The sequence below is a fragment of the Pseudorca crassidens genome, chromosome 16, assembly GCF_039906515.1.
Source record: "Pseudorca crassidens isolate mPseCra1 chromosome 16, mPseCra1.hap1, whole genome shotgun sequence".
In the NCBI taxonomy this organism is placed as follows: Eukaryota; Metazoa; Chordata; class Mammalia; order Artiodactyla; family Delphinidae; genus Pseudorca; species Pseudorca crassidens.
The window spans coordinates 38,931,459-38,951,621 of record NC_090311.1 but is presented as its reverse complement, the minus strand read 5'-3'; the positions used below and the strand labels follow the sequence as shown (position 1 = coordinate 38,951,621).

The 20,163-nt window shown below is 36.2% G+C and overlaps 1 protein-coding gene across 2 annotated transcripts in view; it reads left to right on the top strand.

Moving 5' to 3' along the window:
- Positions 1–20,163, top strand: part of A1CF (APOBEC1 complementation factor) — a 76,309-nt gene that overhangs the window by 13,240 nt on the left and 42,906 nt on the right. For both annotated transcript variants that reach the window (XM_067710142.1, XM_067710141.1), the window contains exon 2: positions 12,233–12,376. In XM_067710142.1, coding sequence (XP_067566243.1) covers positions 12,278–12,376 — 99 coding nt within the window. In that variant the 5' untranslated portion in view covers positions 12,233–12,277. The remainder of the gene's footprint in view (positions 1–12,232; positions 12,377–20,163) is intronic.

Sequence of the window (20,163 nt, the reverse complement as noted above, 5' to 3'; positions counted from 1 at the left end):
TCTCTGGTATAGTTTTATTTTTGTCTATAGATATTTTTACTGTGGTACAATTTCCCCAGTATCTTAGGATGTGCTGTTTTAAGTTACTCTATTTAGGACTTGGAATGACTCCAAGTAAGATGGTATATGGAGTTAAACATCAACAAACAGTAATCAAAATATCAGCTTTTTACATCTTTGAAAAAATAGCATTTAGAAAGTTTGTCTGTCAGCATTGCTTCTCTACAACTGTTAATAACTTGTCTTAAAAACATGGTGTACCTTCCAGATAGAATCAGCAACTTCTTTACCCAGGGGTGTCACCAAAGGAGCAGGAAAGAGAACAAAGTACAGGATTAAAGAATGGAAGGGAGTAAGAAACAGGTAGACAGCTACTTAGAGACAGGTAGACAGCTACTTAGATTCAAATCACGTTTGTGCCACTTATTACCTAAGTAACCTTGGGCTCATTAACTTCTCTAACTTGGTTTATTACCTATATCAGAGGAATGAAAATACCTACCCCATTAAGTTTTTATAAGGATTAAATGAATTACATTTTAAGTTTTTAGAACATAGTCAATAGTATTCGTTCAGTTAATGTCAGCTATGTTTATTGTTCGTATTATTTGAAATCTGTTCTAATATTGCCCCATAATAGGCAAAACCAAGTATCTTGGTTTTCCTTTGTTTTTTCTGACCACTAAATGACCATATTTAAATAAGTTTATAAACTATTTTTTTCTGTGAATTTACTGCTCATGTCGTTTGCTCTTTGTCCACTGACTTCTGAGCCCCTTTACTATTGATTTTAAAGTACTCTTTGTATATTGCAGATATTAATTCTCTGTATATTACGTAAGTAGCAATCATTTTCTTCTAGTCTGTGGCTTCCTTTTAACTTTATGTTGTCATTACAGATGTTTGTAATTTTTATGTAGTCACATCTGTTAGTCTTTTCAATCCTGGCTTTTGGTGTGCTTGGTTAGGAAGACTTTCTGCATTACAAGATTATAAAAATGTCCTCCCATATTTTCTTCTAGCAGTTATACAATGTTGTTGAAAGGTTATTTCTTTAAGTCACTTAGGAGTTTGGTATGTGTTGTGAGATGGTATGCCAACTTTATGTTTCTTCTCAAATTGTCTATGATCTCCCTATGATCGCACCTATTGGCAGTTCCGATATAAACACAACTATGGGTCTAGACTTTTTACCATTCCATTAATCTATTTGTCTATTCCTGTGCCTATTGTATTTATTTTTATTGAAGTATAATTCATCTACAACACTATGTTAATTCCATGTACACAACATAGTAATTCCCTCTTTCTATATATTACCAAATGATCACCATTGCCTGTTTTAATTTTAACTTTTGATTAGGCTAGTTCCAAATAACTCTATACTTTCAATGCATGTTGTGATATGTATTGCCGTTTTTCCTGCCAGATGAACTTTAGAACCAGTTTGTCAAATTTCAAAATAATTTAATTGGAAATTAAATTGGTATTGCACTAGATTAATAATTTTGGGAGAATTAATCTTTATAATAATAAGACCTCTATTTACCCAGGCTTTTAGATCCTGCAGTAGAATATTATCATTTTCTTCATATAGATTTTGGATATTTCACATTGTTTGTTATTTTATATATTTTGTTTATATTGTTCAGATTCTCATTTCATTTTTTTCTGCTTAAATACGGAACATTTTTATAACTGTCCTCGTAGTATTCTTTTATTAGTTCTAATAGTTTTATATAGTTGATTTACTTCTTTTGACTGAGAATGAATGATTGCAGTGTTTCACTATTTAGTGTGATGTTTGCTACATGTCTCTGATAGATACTGTATCAATTTAAGAATTACTATTCTATTACTAACTTACTAAGAGTTTCTTTTTTTAAGCCACTAGTGGGTGTTGAATTTACATTTACTGGGATGATGATGTGTTTTTCTTCTTCATCAATGAAGTGAATTAAACTAATAGAATCCCTGATGTTGAATAATCTTTGTAGTCTTGTAGTAAACCCATCGTGTTTATTGTATATTTGTCTTTTGATATTTTGCTGTATGCAGTTCATATCTATATTTGTGATACTGATCTGTAGTCTTCTGTTTTGTGATATATTTGTCTGGCTTTGTATCAGAGATATGCTAACTTTGTCAATAATTTCATAAGTTTTCTGTTATTATTCTATGCTTCAAAAGCTTTCTATAATAAAAAATATATTTCTTAAATGAGTCTGTAAAACTCATTTAAGAAAACTTAAAGTTTATAAAACTTGCCTAATAAAGCCATTTGGACCATGTGTTATTTGGGAGGAATACAATGAATTTTTTCAATACAGTTTACAGTTATTGGTATATGCAAATTTTTGACTTACCCTTGAAGCAATTTTGAAAATTCACAGTTTTCTAGGTAATTGGTTACTGCATCTAATTTTTCAATTTATTGATAAAAACACAGTCTTTAAAAGTCTCTTGATCTGTGGTTATATTCATTTTCCCTTTGTTTTTAAAATAGGTTTTCTTCTTTTTACCTTGTCAAGATTGCCAGAGGTGTGCTAATTTACCCATCTCTTCAATCAGCTCTTACATGTATTTATCAAGTCTACAGATTTTTGTGTTTTTTTACTTTTATCTTTAATTCCTTCTGATTTCTTTTAGTCTCTTTTCCTTTTTCCTAGCCTCCTTAGTCAAATGATTATCGCTTATTAGAAAAATGCTGAAGAGAAACAGTTTCCTAAGAATTTAATCTTGACCACATCTCATAGTTTTTGATGACTTGCTTACACTGACATTCATTTGTTAATATAATTTAACTTTTAAAAATTAGAGTAAGAGCTGCATATTATAGACAGCTAAAACTAGCAAGAATGATAAAAATAATTTTTTAATGCACAAAGAAGATAGAACGAGTTAGCCTTTTATAATCACTCTGATGAATATAAAACTTAACACAAATGAAATCAGACTATACATTGTTTTGTAATCTGCCTTTTTTTACTTGATTACATTTTACAAATATCTGCTTAAATAACATGTTCTACTAGAACATCAGTTTTATTAGCTGTACAGTACCACTGCTTATTAATATATTTCATCATTGGATATTTAGATTGTGTCTAATTTTTATTACAAAATTAACATGCTCTATGAGACACCACACACACACACACACACACACACACACACACACACACAGAGGACTTTAAAGATTTTTCCTACTGAGAAACGAAAACAAATGAAATAACTGGATTATTAAAACAATATGAAAGAAATCAAGATAATACATTCAAAACTGCACTTTTCTTCACCCCGGACAGTTTCTAGAAAGGAGAATAACCACTCAGAGAGCCACAGATGGTGGTTAAAAAGTCAACCAAAGCAGCAGATAAGGAAAAAAGAAGGAATGTTTACTGAGTATCTTCTGTATGTCAAGCACTTTGTTAGATGCTCTCATATCCATTATCTGATTTATTTAATCCTTTGTTTAGAAAAAAAAAAAAAGGAAAGAAAAACATTTAAGTATCCTATTATTGTGTTCCTATTCTTTTCTTAAAATAGGAAACAGTGTCTCAGAATAGTGAAAATCATGGTGGTAGAACTGAAATTTAAATGCAAGCTTGTCCTTCTCTAAAAATGTGAAACCTACTCTAGAAAGAGGATTTCGTCAATAATTACCAGTAACATTAATATATCTACTATGAAAAACTTTATTTTTCTTTATTTTAAGGCTTGTCTAAGCTCAAATTGACCAGGCCCAACTTAATGCATGATTCATTACTAATGCCTGAATAACATAGAAGGGATTCTGGTTAATTTGATTTTTTTGCTGATATCCATTGCTTTTTAAAAATTAAGATGCCACATATTAAGACTTTGTGAGATGTTTTTATGGTTACGCTTTGGAATTTTATGGATGCATATTCTCTATTAATTTTGCTATGGTTCATGATTCATGGCCAAATAAACAGCTATAACATTAATTCACTTCCAAAATGATCTTAAGACTGATTGTAAACATTTTTCCAAAGAGAATATTAGAGCTAATTTACATTTTTTATCAAGTAACACAAAGTAATTTTTACTTAGCCTCATTAGGCAAATGTGTAAACTTTGGTCATAAATCCTTCACAAACCATTTCGACACAATTTGGAACTCCTTCGGTGTAAAATTCCCAGGAGATACTAGAAGGCTGAAATTCATGATAAAATCACTTGTACAACTTGCATGTTGCTTTAAGAGTTATGTCCAGCCTACATCATGCAACATCCGTATACAATAAGACACTGGGGAAAGACTGGATTGGGTTTGGAGAGGTCCCAAAGGCAAGTGAAGCTACCATCAATTTGAAATGCACCCGGCACATTGCTAGTACAGGCCCTCCGCAATCACAAAGGACACCTCTCCTCTGTTTACCAAGTCAGAAATAGGCTTACTTCCCATTCAATTTCCTTATCGGTCCTCTTTGGAAAAAAACCAAATAAGATAGAAATGATATTAACAAAACTACTCCATTTCCTAACTCTAAATTGTTAGTACAATGGCTGGCATTGTATGCCTGTAATATATTAAACATTTTAAGATATTAAACATTTATTGACCTTTTTGTTAAAGTTAAGGATAATTACTTCATTTAGTTTTTTACCAAGAAACCTTCTAACTTTAGTTCTCTGCCTTTATCCTTCATCTCCTTTTTGTTCTTCTCTGCCTATCATTCACAGCTACCATTTCAGCTTTTGCTTTTCTAAGTCATCCTTTCTTCACTCTTTAAGTGTGCTTTTCCATCGTGCACTTCTCTTACCTTTGTCTCACGTCTTGCCCAATTTACTATTTTGAGAGACTTTAAAAGCAAACAAACAAAAAACTTGTTTTCCACTTTCTCTGTTTCCCTAGCTGCCAACTTATGTTCCACCAGGGCATTAAGATCTTCCCACTTTGCCATAACTTCAGGCAAACCTAGAAAACAAATATCACCCAAAATTCTCTCATATTATCATATTTTTCCTTCCACAACTTGCTTCTCTATGGGAGCCCAATTTTTATGTATGCTTTTCTTCTTTATAGATTAGGGTTATAATTTAAGAGCAGCATACAGTATCTTCCTGACAGCTCTAGATTTGGAAAAGTCATAATCTACCACCCTACCTGCTGCTCTCCTCCAGCTTCCTTCTTATTTTGTTCCCTGCCACCTTCCCTGAGCCGGGACACACTGGCACTGGAGGACATCAGGGTCAAGGGTCAGGAACAGCAGCTCTGATCTTGCCCAACAGTGAACTCTGGAAATTGCTACTGATCAGTATCAGCCAAGTGATGAGGTGAGCAGTTCACTCCAATCCATCTGAGACTTAAGGAAGGCAGAAATCTTGAACCCCCAATAACTTCTAGGTTCTTTTAATCTTCATCAAATAGGCACTAACATTGCAAATACTAAACCAGAAAGGCATTGAGAAGAAAAGTGAATCCAAACATCGACTATTTTTGAATCACTTTGCACTCACAATTTTAGTCTTACCCTCCCAAATACAATGACACATTCAAAAATGCAGAGAAACCATGCAAATCAATTTCTCACACAGAGCAAATTCATTCTAGGATAGAACTTTCAGGAAGCGACTGGAACAAGCATAATAATAAGTGTTAGGAAATGAGCTGCAGACTAATTTTACTTCTGATCCAGTGCAAGTCACTATCATTTATAAAATGCGGATCCAAAATCTCTGGTTTGTTCCATAAGTATTTACTGAGCACTTAGCATAATGTCAGGCTAAAACTCTTGGGTAAAGATGAGTACAACATAGTCCGTACATGCAGGACATTCACAGTTTAGTTAGGTAATAACTAAACTATAATAATTATAGTACCATCTGCAACAACCGAGGGATGTACAAGCTTTCTTGAGAGCATTAAGGAAGTGGCACCTAACATTACCCCTAAATAGGATCAAAGGAAGCATCACAGAGCAGATAATATTTCAATCAAGTCTGGCAGGATCAACAGGGTCAATGTAGTGAGACCAATGTGAGAAGAGAATGGTAGGTAAGAGAAGGGAAGAGAAGAGGAGGAAAGGGCATTTGAAGCAGAGAGCCCAGAAGTATAAGAAAACACGGGACTTCCCAGTGGCAGGGTATGTGAATGACACTGGAAGGGGAGTCTGGGAGCTAGTCCTGAAGAGATGAGGTATCATGCTAAGAACTTGAGACTTTATCCTTCCAGCAAGTGGTTTTGCAATTCTACCCCTTGGAATTAGAGATTAATTAGAATAATAATAATTAAATAATAAAACAGCTAACACTTCCTGGGCAGTTAGTAATCGTCAGGATCCACTTTAAGTAAGAATACATTCAAAATACTTAATCCTTAAAAACAACCCTATGAAATAGGAACTAATATTATCCTAAATTTTAAATGATAGGAAACTGAGACTCAGTTTCCACTGAATGGAAGCAGAGGAACAAAAGAGGGGAGCATTTTTATACAGCAGGTTTGGTGGCGAGTACACATTTGAACAAAGTATTACTTTGCTGAGAAAAAAGAGGATGGGAGACACTGAGGGCAGATTAGTGGAAGCTGGCAGAGCTGGAAGAGACCTCTCATTTTTTGCATTATTAGCTCCTCCCTCACTCATTTTCAGAATGAATAAGGAAGGAGGAGAAGGGAAGGAAATTACAGAAGGAAGTGCTGTCATGTCCAGCAGGTCCTTTCTACAATCTCTTTGCTATTCCTCCCCTCCAACATGAGTGATTAGCAGTAAGTCAGGTGGGAGTACTTGCTGTATGCTGGACCTAACTAAACACTTGACAAGTATGTTCTCATTTCATCTTCACAACAGCAATGTCACAGCCTGCCTGTTACCCCAATTCACAAATGAGCAAACTGATCCTGGGGGGAGAGGAGTCCATGATTCTTTCCTATAATATTGCCTGTATTCTTTCTCCATCCAACTTCCATTTCTTTGCCCCTTTCTTCCCTCATCCATTCTCATCTAGATAACCGTGCTCTTCCATGAACCTCTGGAATTTCTTACTGCACGATCTGAGAAGTTGGGGTGATTGCCTCTCCCTTTCTGCTTTTATATTTTACTTATCTATGCCTAACAATAGTCTAGCACTCACTACATTCCAGGAATTCGTCCAAAGCCCTTCCAACGTATTTACTCATGTAATACAATACCCCCAGAGAAATGTTACTGCTTCCTCAGTTAAAGATATTGAGTTACCAAGAGGTTAAGGAACTTTTCCAGGGCGCAGAGTAAGAGGCAGAATGAGGATTTGAACTCAGGAGGTCTAGCTCTAGGGTCCGCATCCCTATTCAGGCTTTATCTTCCTTGACTTAGCAGGTCTTGGCACACCTGACCACGCACTTGATCTCAAAATCCTTTCTTTTTTCTTGGCTTCCAATCCACCTCTCTCGTTTGGTTTACCTCCTACCTACCCGGCTGCTTCATCTCATTCCCCTTTGCTGATTCCTCCTTGTCTCTCCAACCTCCAAAAGTTAGAGTACCCCAAAGTAGGACCTATTTTCTATACTCCGTCCCTACTGATTTCAACCAATTTCACAGCTTAATCATCATCTCTACACAGAGAGCTGCCAAATCGATATCTCCTGTCTGTAAATCTCCCGTAACATCCTGACTCAGATATCTAACTGTGCACTGAATCTCTTCCCGTGGCTGCCTAATGGGCATCTCGAGATCAATGTGCCTCCACCTGAGCTCCTGCTCTTCTTCCACAGACTCGTTATTCCTCATCTCAGGAAACTGGCAACTCCATTCCTCTAGTTGCCCAGGCCAAGAAACGAAGTCAACCTCAACTCCTCGTTTTTCTCTCTCACGATGCATCCAACTCATCTGTAAAATCTATTCCAAGATTCGATCACTTTTCAGCACCCTCACTATCACCACTCTAATCCAAGCCACTATTCTCTCGTACCCGGATGTCGCAGTGTTTCTAACTGGTCTCCCTGCTTCTCCCCTCGACCCCTCTAACCAGAGCAAGGCAAGTGAGGCACTGCCTCAAATGCAAAATGTAAGAGCCATCAAAAAACTCAGTAATTAAGACAAATGATTTTTTTTTTTTTTTTTTTTTTTTTTTGCGGTACGCGGGCCTTTCACTGTTGCGGCCTCTCCCGTTGCGGAGCACAGGCTCCAGACGTGCAGGCTCAGAGGCCATGGCTCACAGGCCTAGCCGCTCTGCGGCATGTGGGATCCTCCCGGACCGGGGCACGAACCTGTGTCCCCTGCATCGGCAGGCGGACTCTCAACCACTGCGCCACCAGGGAAGCCCGACAAATGATATTTTAATGCAATTAAAAAAAATAAAAATCGATGGAAAAAAATCCATGATGAACAAAATGGCAAAATTTAAATAAAAACAGGATCAGAGTGATTGTCTGACCTCCCTTGCCTCACCTTAGCCCCAACGCTGCCTGACTCCCTTCAGTGTTTTCTCGATGGTTAGAGTGAGTCTGTTAAACATAAGTAAAATCTTCACATCTCAGGGCAAAAGCCAAGGTCCTTACCGTGACCTACAAGATCCTTCATGACCTGGTCCGCCATTATCTCCCTGACCCCAGTTCCCATTCTCTCATTCACTCAGCTCCATCCTCTCCACATAGGCCACTGTTTCATCGACAAGCTCCCACCTCAGGGCCCTCCAACTTCTTGGAATGCTCTCCCCCAAATACATCCCTCATTTCGCCCAGGTTCCTTTCCAAATTCACTGTATCAGGACCACACTATCTAAAATTCCATCCTCCTCCCAACACATATACTTCATGTTGCTCTTCCATTATTTTTTTCTCCTCAGAAATTAACATAAGCACAGTGTATATTTTGCTCATTTATCTTGTTTACTGTCTCTCACAACCACTATAAAACTCCATGAGATTTTGCGGAGAGAGGGGTTTGTTTTGCTCTCTGATTCCCAGTGTCTCAAAAATTCTTGGATGATGGTGGGTACCCAGTAAACAAGTTTTGAATGAATAAGTAATACATGTTTATGAGTGCTTTCCTTTAGCTCCAATGGTCTTAATGCCTGCTATATATAGGTTTTGAATTCTATTGCCTCAATAAATTACACTGGTAACTACTCTTCAAAATGCAGTAGCTCAGATCTGAAGAATCTGCAAGGTGTTAAATTAGAAAATGTATTGCAAAACGTTTCTTTCAAATTTGACCAAATTTTTAAACAGAAGTTTGACTTGCTTAAGAAAATATTTATCTTGGATTCGAGTTCACTCCTTAGATTAAGTCAATGTTGAAAGAGGGGGTTGTTTTTGAGAAACAAACATTGAAGATCAAGTGTCTCTTAAGGCAAATTCTGAATTTTGTTTCTATGTCCTGATTTCCAATGACTTGATTCTATGTTGAGATATTATACAGATTTTCTCAATAATGTCAGAGTGAACCTATGTGTGATCAAAAGACCATTCTGATGTCAAAGTATTTTTAATCACCTTTATTAATAATTAACCAAAACTAAAGGCAGGTTTTACAAATAAAACTTGTCTCACCATGAATTCCTATCTCTTGATGGAGAAGATGAAGTTCAGCAAAGAGCAAACCTACAACTTGGCTAGAAGACGACAGGCTTTGCCTTCCAACCTCTGTTAAGACATGCAAGACTAACCTCATCAGACCCCAGTCCATCCATGGCCTCACTGCTCTTACAGGTTAAATCCAGCACTGTGGGAGCATTTGAGAGTATCCTGATGAAAAGGCAATTTTAGTAACATTTGAGAAAAGTGCACGAGTTAGAACTAGTCTTAAAGGCTAGTTTTTCTTTGTAAATCTTCAAAATTCCTTTTTTTAATTTATATTTTTTATTGAAGTATAGTTGATTTATAACTTAGTGTTAGTTTCAGGTGTACATCACAGTGAAGTGATTCATATATATATATATATATACACACATACATACACACATATATATACATATATATATATACAAAACTGAATATATATATTCTTATGCAGATTCTTTTCCCTTATAGGTTATTACAAAATACTGAGTATAGTTCCCTGTGCTATACAGTAGGTCCTTGCTTGTTATCTATTTTATATGTAATAATGTGTATATGTTAATCCCGAACTCCTAATTCATCCCTCCCTCTTCTTTACCCTTTGGTAACCATAAGTTTGTTTCCTATGTCTGTGGGTCTATTGCTGTTTTGTATATAAATTCATTTGCATCTTTTTTTTTTTTTAGATTCCACATATAAACAACATCATATTTGTCTTTCTCTGGCTGGCTTACTTCACTTAGTATGGTAATCTCTAGGTCCACCCATGCTGCTGCAAGTGGCACAAAACGCCTTTTGTAGTTTTATCTTTTAAGAGGATTGTATTGTTTCATAGAGATTTCTATGACTGTACTCACCAGCAGTTTAGGATTAAAAACTGAATATAGGTCTCATTTTATGCCTACCTTGTAGTATCCATAGAAAGAGTACTTACAGTATAAATGTGTCACTAAAGCTACACGTCCAATCTGAACTGCTACATATATATATCAAACCACCATTATCAGAAAATACTTTCCAATTTGTCTTAGTCAAGATAAAAAGATTAAAACAAACAAACAAACAAAACACTGCCTTTTGCAAAGTAACAGACAATACGGACCGGTGTATTAACTGAGTTAGCCAGCTGTCCATAAAACACAATGCCCTAAAGCTGGGCAGGGAGTGAAGCTGCCATATAGACAGCACTAACTAAATACTTCTTGAGAGAATGAATGATTGAAAACTGAATTGATCTGGGTCAGAAGCGAGCAAGAATTATGAGAAAAGTCTAGGGCAACAATGGCCATGCTTATATACAGAACATGAAATTGTTTTATCCCTGTAACAGCTAATGAATATTCTCGCTGGAATCTAGTTTTTTTTTAAATTTGGTTTTCTAAATTATATTGAAAATAGTACTTTCTAGATGATGCTTGTCTACTGTTTGGGAACTTTATTTTTAATTGAGTATAATTGCTTTACAATGTTGTGTTAGTTTCCCCTATATTATTCTATTACTTTCATAATAGAATACTTTGAAGTTGCATTTTACTCAGATTATCTCGGCTTCACTTTTGTCACCCAATTGTTTACCCATTCCTTGTATTATTAATGGTACCTTTACCCTGAACCTTTAAATGAAAATCAAAGTGGTATGGGAAATCCCAATGCATAGAACAGAAAAGTTCTTAAAGGGCCTATAGTGAAATACATTATATTTGCATGTGATTCAAATCAGTGTAAAAAGAGCTTCCTTTGTCTTGGTTGGCAGAGTACAACAAGCAGAGAGAAATCCCAGCACGGAACCTTCACTGAGTCACTCCCACTCTAATCCAGTGGGTCAATGCACTCCCCTCTGTACATGAGAGCCTCCAGGGGCTCGCACCATCATAGCCTGGGACCTTCACCATGGACAAGTCCTTGTGCTGGGAACCTGTGAATTTGAACAACCATCAGATTTGGAATGGGGTTCAAACCATGTTCCCTGATAGAAAGTATAGATAATGAAATGCTGAAGTTTCATATTCACATCTACATAGATCAACATGGGCATATGTAAATTTTCCTAATTTCTTAGATTTTACAAAGGGCTTCATGTCCTTTTCTGAGTGGTCTATGTGATATACGATCCAGGCGTCAGTAGGCCCTTCCAACGCCATTCAAAAGGATCCATTGTTCTTATTTTGTTAAAACCCATGTGACATTTTTATTACAGAGTAGTTTGCATGATGACTTCTGTACATCTGATACCAGCACACTCTGATCTAGAAATTTATCTTTGAAGAATAAGTAGATAAATGTCTCAGGTAACAGACAGAATAGATAAATGAAGCTAAAACTTCCAGGATCTTCATACCACATTCTCGTCAATTTGATTTAGTAACTGTGCTTTCTTCCCACATCTGCAAGGACCATTCCTCATACTTTTAATTGGCAAGAATGAATTTGTTTTTGAGCATTTGGTGACATTCTGAGATAATTGGACTGAGAACTACTGGTCTGCATTCTAAGTGGAAAAAGGACATTATTCAGTGTTGACTGCTAAATTTCAACTATAATTGAACATTTTAAAAAAAATTTTTTAATGAGGATATTTAACTGCCCTGGTTTGTGGGTGTCTGTTAGTTGCTCTAACCTTAATGAGTAATTTATAGAGAATGTTTCCTAAAGATCCTTCATGAAAAGGACAAGTTTGGACTTGGTAATAGTAATTTATTTAATTTATCTTAAATTTGGTTTCAGTGAGCAACGCTAATTAACCTGATTTTTTGCTGATAATCACTCTCAATGGAATCAAATCACAAATCCGGGGATGGATTGAGCGGCACCCAGAAGGAAGCAGCCCTCCGCGCACTGGTCCAGCGCACAGGATATAGCTTGGTCCAGGTAGGAACTTCTTGTGCCATCTGCTGAAACTCACCACTGAATTCAGAGTGGTGGGAATATTAGCGATCCTAACATGCAAAATGTGATTGGTCAGTCGTATAACTCTTTAGTTGGACATTCCTTTCCGGGGGGAAGGAAGTTGGATCATTTCAGTTTTGTAGGTGATCTTCCAGGTGATGTTCTTTCTACTCTGGGTTATCAACTCAATTTTGCCTTGCCATTTGGAAGCAGAACTAGTGTTAACAGTCATAAAGACTATCACAGTTTTGAAAGGCCAGTTTAGTATAAGAAAAGGCAGCTAGAATTCACCACCCAGAGCTTGTCAGTGAACGAGAACCCAGCTGGTGCTTCAAGAACCAGAAGAAAACAAACTATCCAGGAACTTGCCTTAGTTTCTAGAGAAATTTTTGACAGCAGATGTAAAACAACTTCTAGATGAAGGATCCAAGAACTGACCATCTGGTCAACCTAGCTATTCCAGGATGTTTTCTCATAACACCTATCCAATCTGTTTAGGATATATAATAATTTCTCTCCATGTTCAGCATTTTTGAAAAAGAAAGAAGAAAAACTATCCTAAAACTATCTATTCATTATCACTGGTTGTTATGAATTGTCTGCACATTATTATTGTCTTTATGATAACCTCTGTTAGACAGCTTATGATATATTGAAAAACAAACTAGTTTTAGACATATAAGTTAATTATCTTACTTGAAGAAATAATGTTGCTTTTTTTTAATGTTGTTCTTTTTACAGTAAGACAAAGTATTTTACTGCTCAGCTATTATATTTTATCACATACTTTCCCAACTTAACCAAATCTTTGTGCTATTATGAATACGAAAGTCATAAGTAGGTAATAATAACATATACAATAGTGTCCTTTATTACATGTTCCTTTGTCAGATCAGTTGAAAACTAAATGTAGTACATTTTGCAATAATTTTATAAGTCATGGCACACTTTGTTAGAGATAATATAATGCTCAAAGTTATTTCTAATTTTTCATCCTAATGAAGAGTATTTATTTAGACTTTTTTAAGATTTCAGTATTATTTCACAGAAGGCTTCTAAAATTTCATTTCAGTCAAGGGAGATACTAATGTATTATTAGTTTTTAATACTTAATAAAAGTCTATTTTAGGATCATTACTAAACTTTTAAATGTCTTCATTTCCAAATTTAATGTGCTTCAAAATTAATGCCTGATTGAAAATTTTTATGCAGTCTTTTCCCACATAAAGGGGTATTTCATAATCCACAGAGGAAATTCTATAGAGTTTACAGTCTATAAAACAGATACACTTAGAATAATAATTTTTTACATTTGCTCAGGTACAGTTAGTTGAAAAAATGTTTTTAGCTTTTGTAATCAGCAGTTTCATAAATGTTATAAAATCAAAAATGTTTTATATCAGTTTATCTTTTTAACTGCTTTGTATCTGAAACACTCATGCAAAGATAGTGGTAGTGGAAAGCACTTAAACCCTTTTGAAAACCAATTTGTCAATATTCATACATAAGTATATTCCCCTCTGGAAACAAACCTTTAATGATCTGAAATATAATGATGAAAACATATAAGCCTTTCTAGTGTGACGCTATTTCTAATATCTCAATATCATAAACCTAATGTACAAAAGGAAATTATTAACTATGAATATATAAGTATACTCAACAAACAGAACTTTATGAGAAATAATCCTAAAACAATATAAACTGTACATTTAATTTTATTCTGGGCACTGGTTCTTTCATTCCCCCCAGATGAAATTCAGGGAAAGTCTCATGACTTTTCTGGTAACTTTCAGCTAATAAAAGATCCTCCACTAAATAATGAATATGTCTTGTCCAGTAGAATAAAAACTTAACTTTATTCCAAGTGAAAGCCATTTCCCTTTTCCAGGCATGTCAGGGTGGAGGGCAATTTCTATTTTTTCTCCTTTATGCTTTCAGAAGTATAGTTTCCGACACCAGTTTCCTAACTAGAATTCCTGACTCAGCTGGAGCAGAGGAAAGGGGTGAAAGCAAAGGAGAGGGGACAGGAAAGTTTCTACTTGACTGATTTTGGCATTGGGCTCTGGGCCCAGCAGGTGTGTAAACCTCCTGGGATACTCTGTAGGGTCATCAAAGACCTCCTTAAATCCATTGCCAGGGGTCTCTCAACTGGCTACACTCTGCTCTAGCTAGAGGCTCCTTCCCTGGGCCTCAGTCTCCTTTGGCAGAGCTCTTTTCGACACCCCAAGCATCCCTCTTGGAGAAGATGGAAAATGACCCCTGATTCCTACATTTGGCCAAACTCTAGTCCCCTGGAAACACACATTCTGACCCAGTAAAACCTGCAAGTGCACGTGACACAAAGCAACGAGCTCTCCTTCTCACCACCATCAACGCAGGAGGCCAGCCCATTGTTTGCCATTAGATACTTTAGGACTGAGTTAGACCCAGCAGCTTCGTGTGTTCCCAACAGCAGGGAATACATAGCAAGTTCTGAGTGGTTTCCTACTCCTCTCCCCTGCTTTAGGTTAGCTGAGAAGCACCTCAAAATTCCTCCCACTTAGGGGGAACTAGGATTCACAACACACCAGCAGTGGGCTCCAAATATCTTTGAGTCAACTCCAAAACTTCCTTTCAAACTCTTCAATATTATTTTCTAAATTCAGGGATGAGGAGGGGTAGGGGATGTTCAGTTAAGAACGTCAAACAGGGCTTCCCTGGTGGCGCAGTGGTTGAGAGTCTGCCTGCCGATGCAGGGGACGCGGGTTCATGCCCCGGTCGGGGAAGATCCCACAAGCCGCGGAGCGGCTGGGCCCGTGAGCCATGGCCACTGAGCCTGCACGTCCAGAGCCTGTGCTCCGCAAGGGGAGAGGCCACAACAGTGAGAGGCCCGCGTACCGGAAAAAAAAAAAAAAAAAAGAATGTCAAACAGTTAAACAGTTTCTCCCTACCTCCTTGTCCTGCTTGTGGTCCAGTGGCAGTTTCGTATCCAAACCAGAGGCCAAAATAATCCCATTCCATCTTAAAATCCTGTTACAAATGAAACGTAAACAGTCATTAAGTGATCATTCAGAAAATTCTGCAGAACAGAAAATTTTAACATATTAGAACAATGTAAAAAGCTTGCAAATAACAATACATTTTTAAAAGAGACTCAAACAGCAATGGAGATCTTTTCATAAACCTAATAATTTACGAACATTTGCATTAAAAAGGAAAAAAACAATAAGGCTATTTTACTTTTATCATTTTAAATGTTTTCAAATATAATACCCCTAAAAATATATGGCCAAACTGCCTATTATGTTGATCTTATATATTCAATTACATTCAGAAAATATTAATAGAGGTTTTAGATCACAAGTTAATAACAATTACAAAATAGTAAACATTTACTGGACATTTATATTCTAACTGCTTTGTGTCTATTTAATTTAGTATTAAATAATTTAAACACTAATTTAAATTTAGTAATTTAATATTAGTATTAAATGAGTATTAACTCATTTAATACTAATAACAACACTACGAGGTAGTTACTATGATCATCTCCAGTTTCCAGACAAGGAAAACAAGGCTCAAGGAGTTAGGTAGCTTGCCCAAGATTTATAGGCCATCTTAATTCCACTGCAATTGGCCAAAATTTCTGGCAAGATTTACAGAACTAAGAGCTGTTATAATGTTATCTTTAAGACTGCAGTTTGAGAGATTAGCATGGCAGAGCGTGCTAAAAATATTTTGTTGAGCTTAAACTTTGTAACATGATTCACTTTAAGTAATTATTTGTTAGCAGAATGACTACTGGAACAGAAATTTTCTAGTAATGTAGAAACCTAAAATTCTGAAACCTAGCTATCTAGATCTAAAGCCTCTAATCAAGATGTAAATATATACATGACTTGGGTCAACCACTTTGAATGATTTGGAAAATACCTTCTGATTTTGGCTGCAAAGTGTAGAAAATCACCTAAGACTTCAAATCAGAGACCTGCTATTCAACCCAGTACCTACCACACGCAAGTATGATCTATATTTTAATTCTTTTTTTAAAATTGACGTATAGGTGATTTACAAGGTTGTGTTAGTTTCAGATGTACAGCAAAGTAATTCAGTGATATATATATATATTATTTTTCATAGTATTTTCCATTGTAGGTTATTACAATATATTGAGTATAGTTCCCTGTGCTATACAGTAGGTCCTTGTTGTTTACTTATTTTATATATAGTAGTGTGTATATGTTAATCCCAAACTCAAGTCCCTTAACTGCTCTCAGCCTTAATTTCCCAGAAGGTTGGCTAGGACCTACCCCACTCTTAGTCAAGATTTTGTGATTCTAGCATCTGCTCAATCTAGTTACTGGTCAGCAAACTTGTCTAATTGGAAGAGGAAACCAGCATGTATTGAGACATAGCTTCAAACTCTGCCATTTAGGGAAAAGCCTTTAGCCTTCTCAATACTTCAGTCTTCCTACTCTGGATTAGAGAAAACATTAGTATCGTCATCAAAAAAAAAAAGAACATCGGGTTTACTTTTTTAAAATTCTCTGTACACAAATGAAGGTAAATATATTAATACAATTCAGGGAGCATACCTATAAAATGATATTTTTAAATGTTATGGTATTTGCTAAATTAGGGATTGAAGGATTTGCTTCTGCTCTTCTTTGCAGTCTCTGATATTGAATGCTGAATACTTGCAAAAGAAGAATTCGAAAAAGAGAGGGTGACTAATTTGTGCTCTCTTATCACTAGCAGGACAAATACAGTGGTCAAAAATAGAATTTTGCAGGTTACTTAATAACATGAGCCAGTCTTTTATATACAAACTGATGCAATAAAACGTGCTTGTGAGGGCTTGAAAATATGCTTTGCGATATCTTTTTAATAACAATTGGATATCTTTAGAATTCATGGCTAAAATTTTTATCAAAGTTCTTTAAAGAATAAAAGAACATTAATGCAATACTCTGCATATACAGGTTCAATAAATATTATTGATAAAAATTGTGTAATATTGACAAGTTAAACTTTCAACTTAGTTGCATTATGCCACACAAAAAGATTTTGGATGTGTGCCACTATGTCAGCTGGTAAACAGACTTTTTCTCCAGGCAATGAAATATGTGTGGGGCTTTTTTTCCCTCACTTTTTCACTCTTAACCGTACTTCCCAGATTTTCTAAAACTACTATACATGTCTTTGAGAGTCAAAGGAAAAAAAAAATCACATTATGATGAACCTTCCCTCCAGAACGCGTTACTAGCGTGGGTCATCAACTCTGTGACACGCGATGCTTCTTTCTGCTGGAATTTTCTCCTTAGATCTAGAAAAATACATTTTCATAGATGAACATTTTCAGAAAACTTTCCACCCAATGTGGAGTCAGTTTACATCAGTTTTAATTCTACTACAAGGAAAGCTAAATATATAGCTAATAAAGATCACCCTCAAGTAGTCTGAATATTTTTTTAAAGAAGACTCAAGATACTTATATACTATTTTTAAGTGATTTAAAATATGGTGTGTATTAACACTGTCCAATTACCCTACTGATAATCTATTATCTTTCTTTTTTTTTTTTTTTTTGCGGTACGCGGGCCTCTCACTGTTGTGGCCTCTCCCGTTGCGGAGCACAGGCTCCAGACACGCAAGCTCAGCAGCCATGGCTCATGGGCCCAGCCGCTCCGCGGCATGTGGGATCTTCCCGGACTGGGGCACGAACCCGTGTCCCCTGCATCGGCAGGCGGACTCTCAACCACTGTGCCACCAGGGAAGCCCTGATAATCTACATTCTAAAAATTATTACAACAAATATTTACGTGGTATGTCAGTCCCATTGCTTGCTTAATCCAGTGGTTGTCCTCAAAGTTTTTTTGTTCTTGTTTGTCTGTTTTGTTTCCTTAGTCCCTATTATTGAACACAATGTGTTAGTGTTGGTCCTTGGCATTATAGAAGTATAAGGTGTAGCAGCTGACCTAAAATGCATAGCAAGTAGTTGAAATAAAAATGAATTTACCCAGAATTTAAAAGGACACTATAAGATTGCATTAAGTGAGCAATACAGCTGTGGGTGTTACCTTTCTGTTTAGAGCCTTAAAACTGACCATAGTCTTTGACCTAAGGAATGAGGACAAATATTTAGACATAAGGATGCTCATCATAGTGGAATTTGTTTAAAAATATTGGACATATCCTAAGTGTCCAATAAAATATTACTGGTCATATAAAATATGTCACCCTTATATTTCCAAATTATATAGTCATGTAAAACTGTGATTTCAAAGACATGCAGAAATGTCCAAATTTTAATGTTAAAAATTAGAATGCAAAACTGTATATATCAGTTTACAGATCATATTTTAAGAAATTATTCACACACACAAATATTGGGAGATAATGAAATGTAATCTCTGATGAGAGTAGTTTTTTCTTCCTTGTGTTATGTTCCAAACTTTCTATAATGAATATGGATTATTTTTATGTCAAGGAAAAAAATCTCATGAAGTAGAAAAAATTTATAAGCAGCATTCGGTTAGGAATAGAAAAGTTGGGAAAATTTCATGAGGAAAATTTCATTATTGAAGCTGGATGATAGGTGCTTGGGTTCATTAGGCTATTATTTCTAATTCTTTATATGTTTACTACATGTATATTTAATACTGGTATAATCCAACCCTTTCCATTTTACATTGGAAGACAAGCCCCAGAGTTATACAATTCAGTAGAGACATAAGCCAGAGGTCAGCAAACTGACCCACGACTCAAATGTGGCCACAGCCTGTTTTTGTAGTGATTGAAGGCTATGAGTGATTCTCACAATTTCAAAAGGTCGGGGGCTTTGGGCTTCCCTGGTGGTGCAGTGGTTGAGAGTCCGCCTGCCGATGCAGGGGACACGGGTTCGTGCCCTGGTCCGGGAAGATCCCACATGTCGCGGAGCGGCTGCGCCCGTGAGCCATGGCCGCTAAGCCTGCGCGTCTGGAGCCCGTGCTCCGCAACGGGAGAGGCCACAACAGTGAGAGGCCCGCGTACCGCAAAAAGAAAAAAAAAAGTCGGGGTTTTTTTTAATCCTAAAATATCAACTATCTGGCGTTTTATAGAGAAAGTTTGCTGACTCCCAACTCTTATCCTTAATCTAGTACTCTGCTATAAGTTAATTCACAGGTTTTTTTAAAAAATTGAAGTACAGTTAATTTACCATGTTGTGTTAATTTCTGGTGTACAGCAAAGTGGTTCAGTTATACATATATATACACACACATATATTCTTTTTTATATTCTTTTCCATTATGGTTATGGTTTATCACAGGATATTGAATATAGTTCCCTGTGCTATACAGTACAACCTTGTTGTTTATCCATTCTATATATAATAGTTTGCATCTGCTAATCCCAAACTCCCAATCCATCCCCCACCCGCTCCCTCTCCCCCTTGGAAACCACAAGTCTGTTCTCTATGCCTAATTCACAGTTTTTGAAGAAAACTTCCTATAACATAGATGAGCATTTAAGATTCCTTAAAGGAAGTAGGAGCACCCCTCCTTGTCCTACCCACCAAATGAAGTCTAAACCCTCATTCATTCACTTATTGATTCCACAAAGAGAGACACGGTGCCTGCCTTCATGAAAATTACTCATGGGGAAACAGAAAATAAACAAGAAATAAAATAATGACATATCATGTTGAGTGCTATGAATGTCATAAATCAGGTTAAATGACAATGGCAGGAGGCCTTCTTCAGACAAGATGACATTGAAGCTGAGACTTAGAAGATGAGAGCAAACAA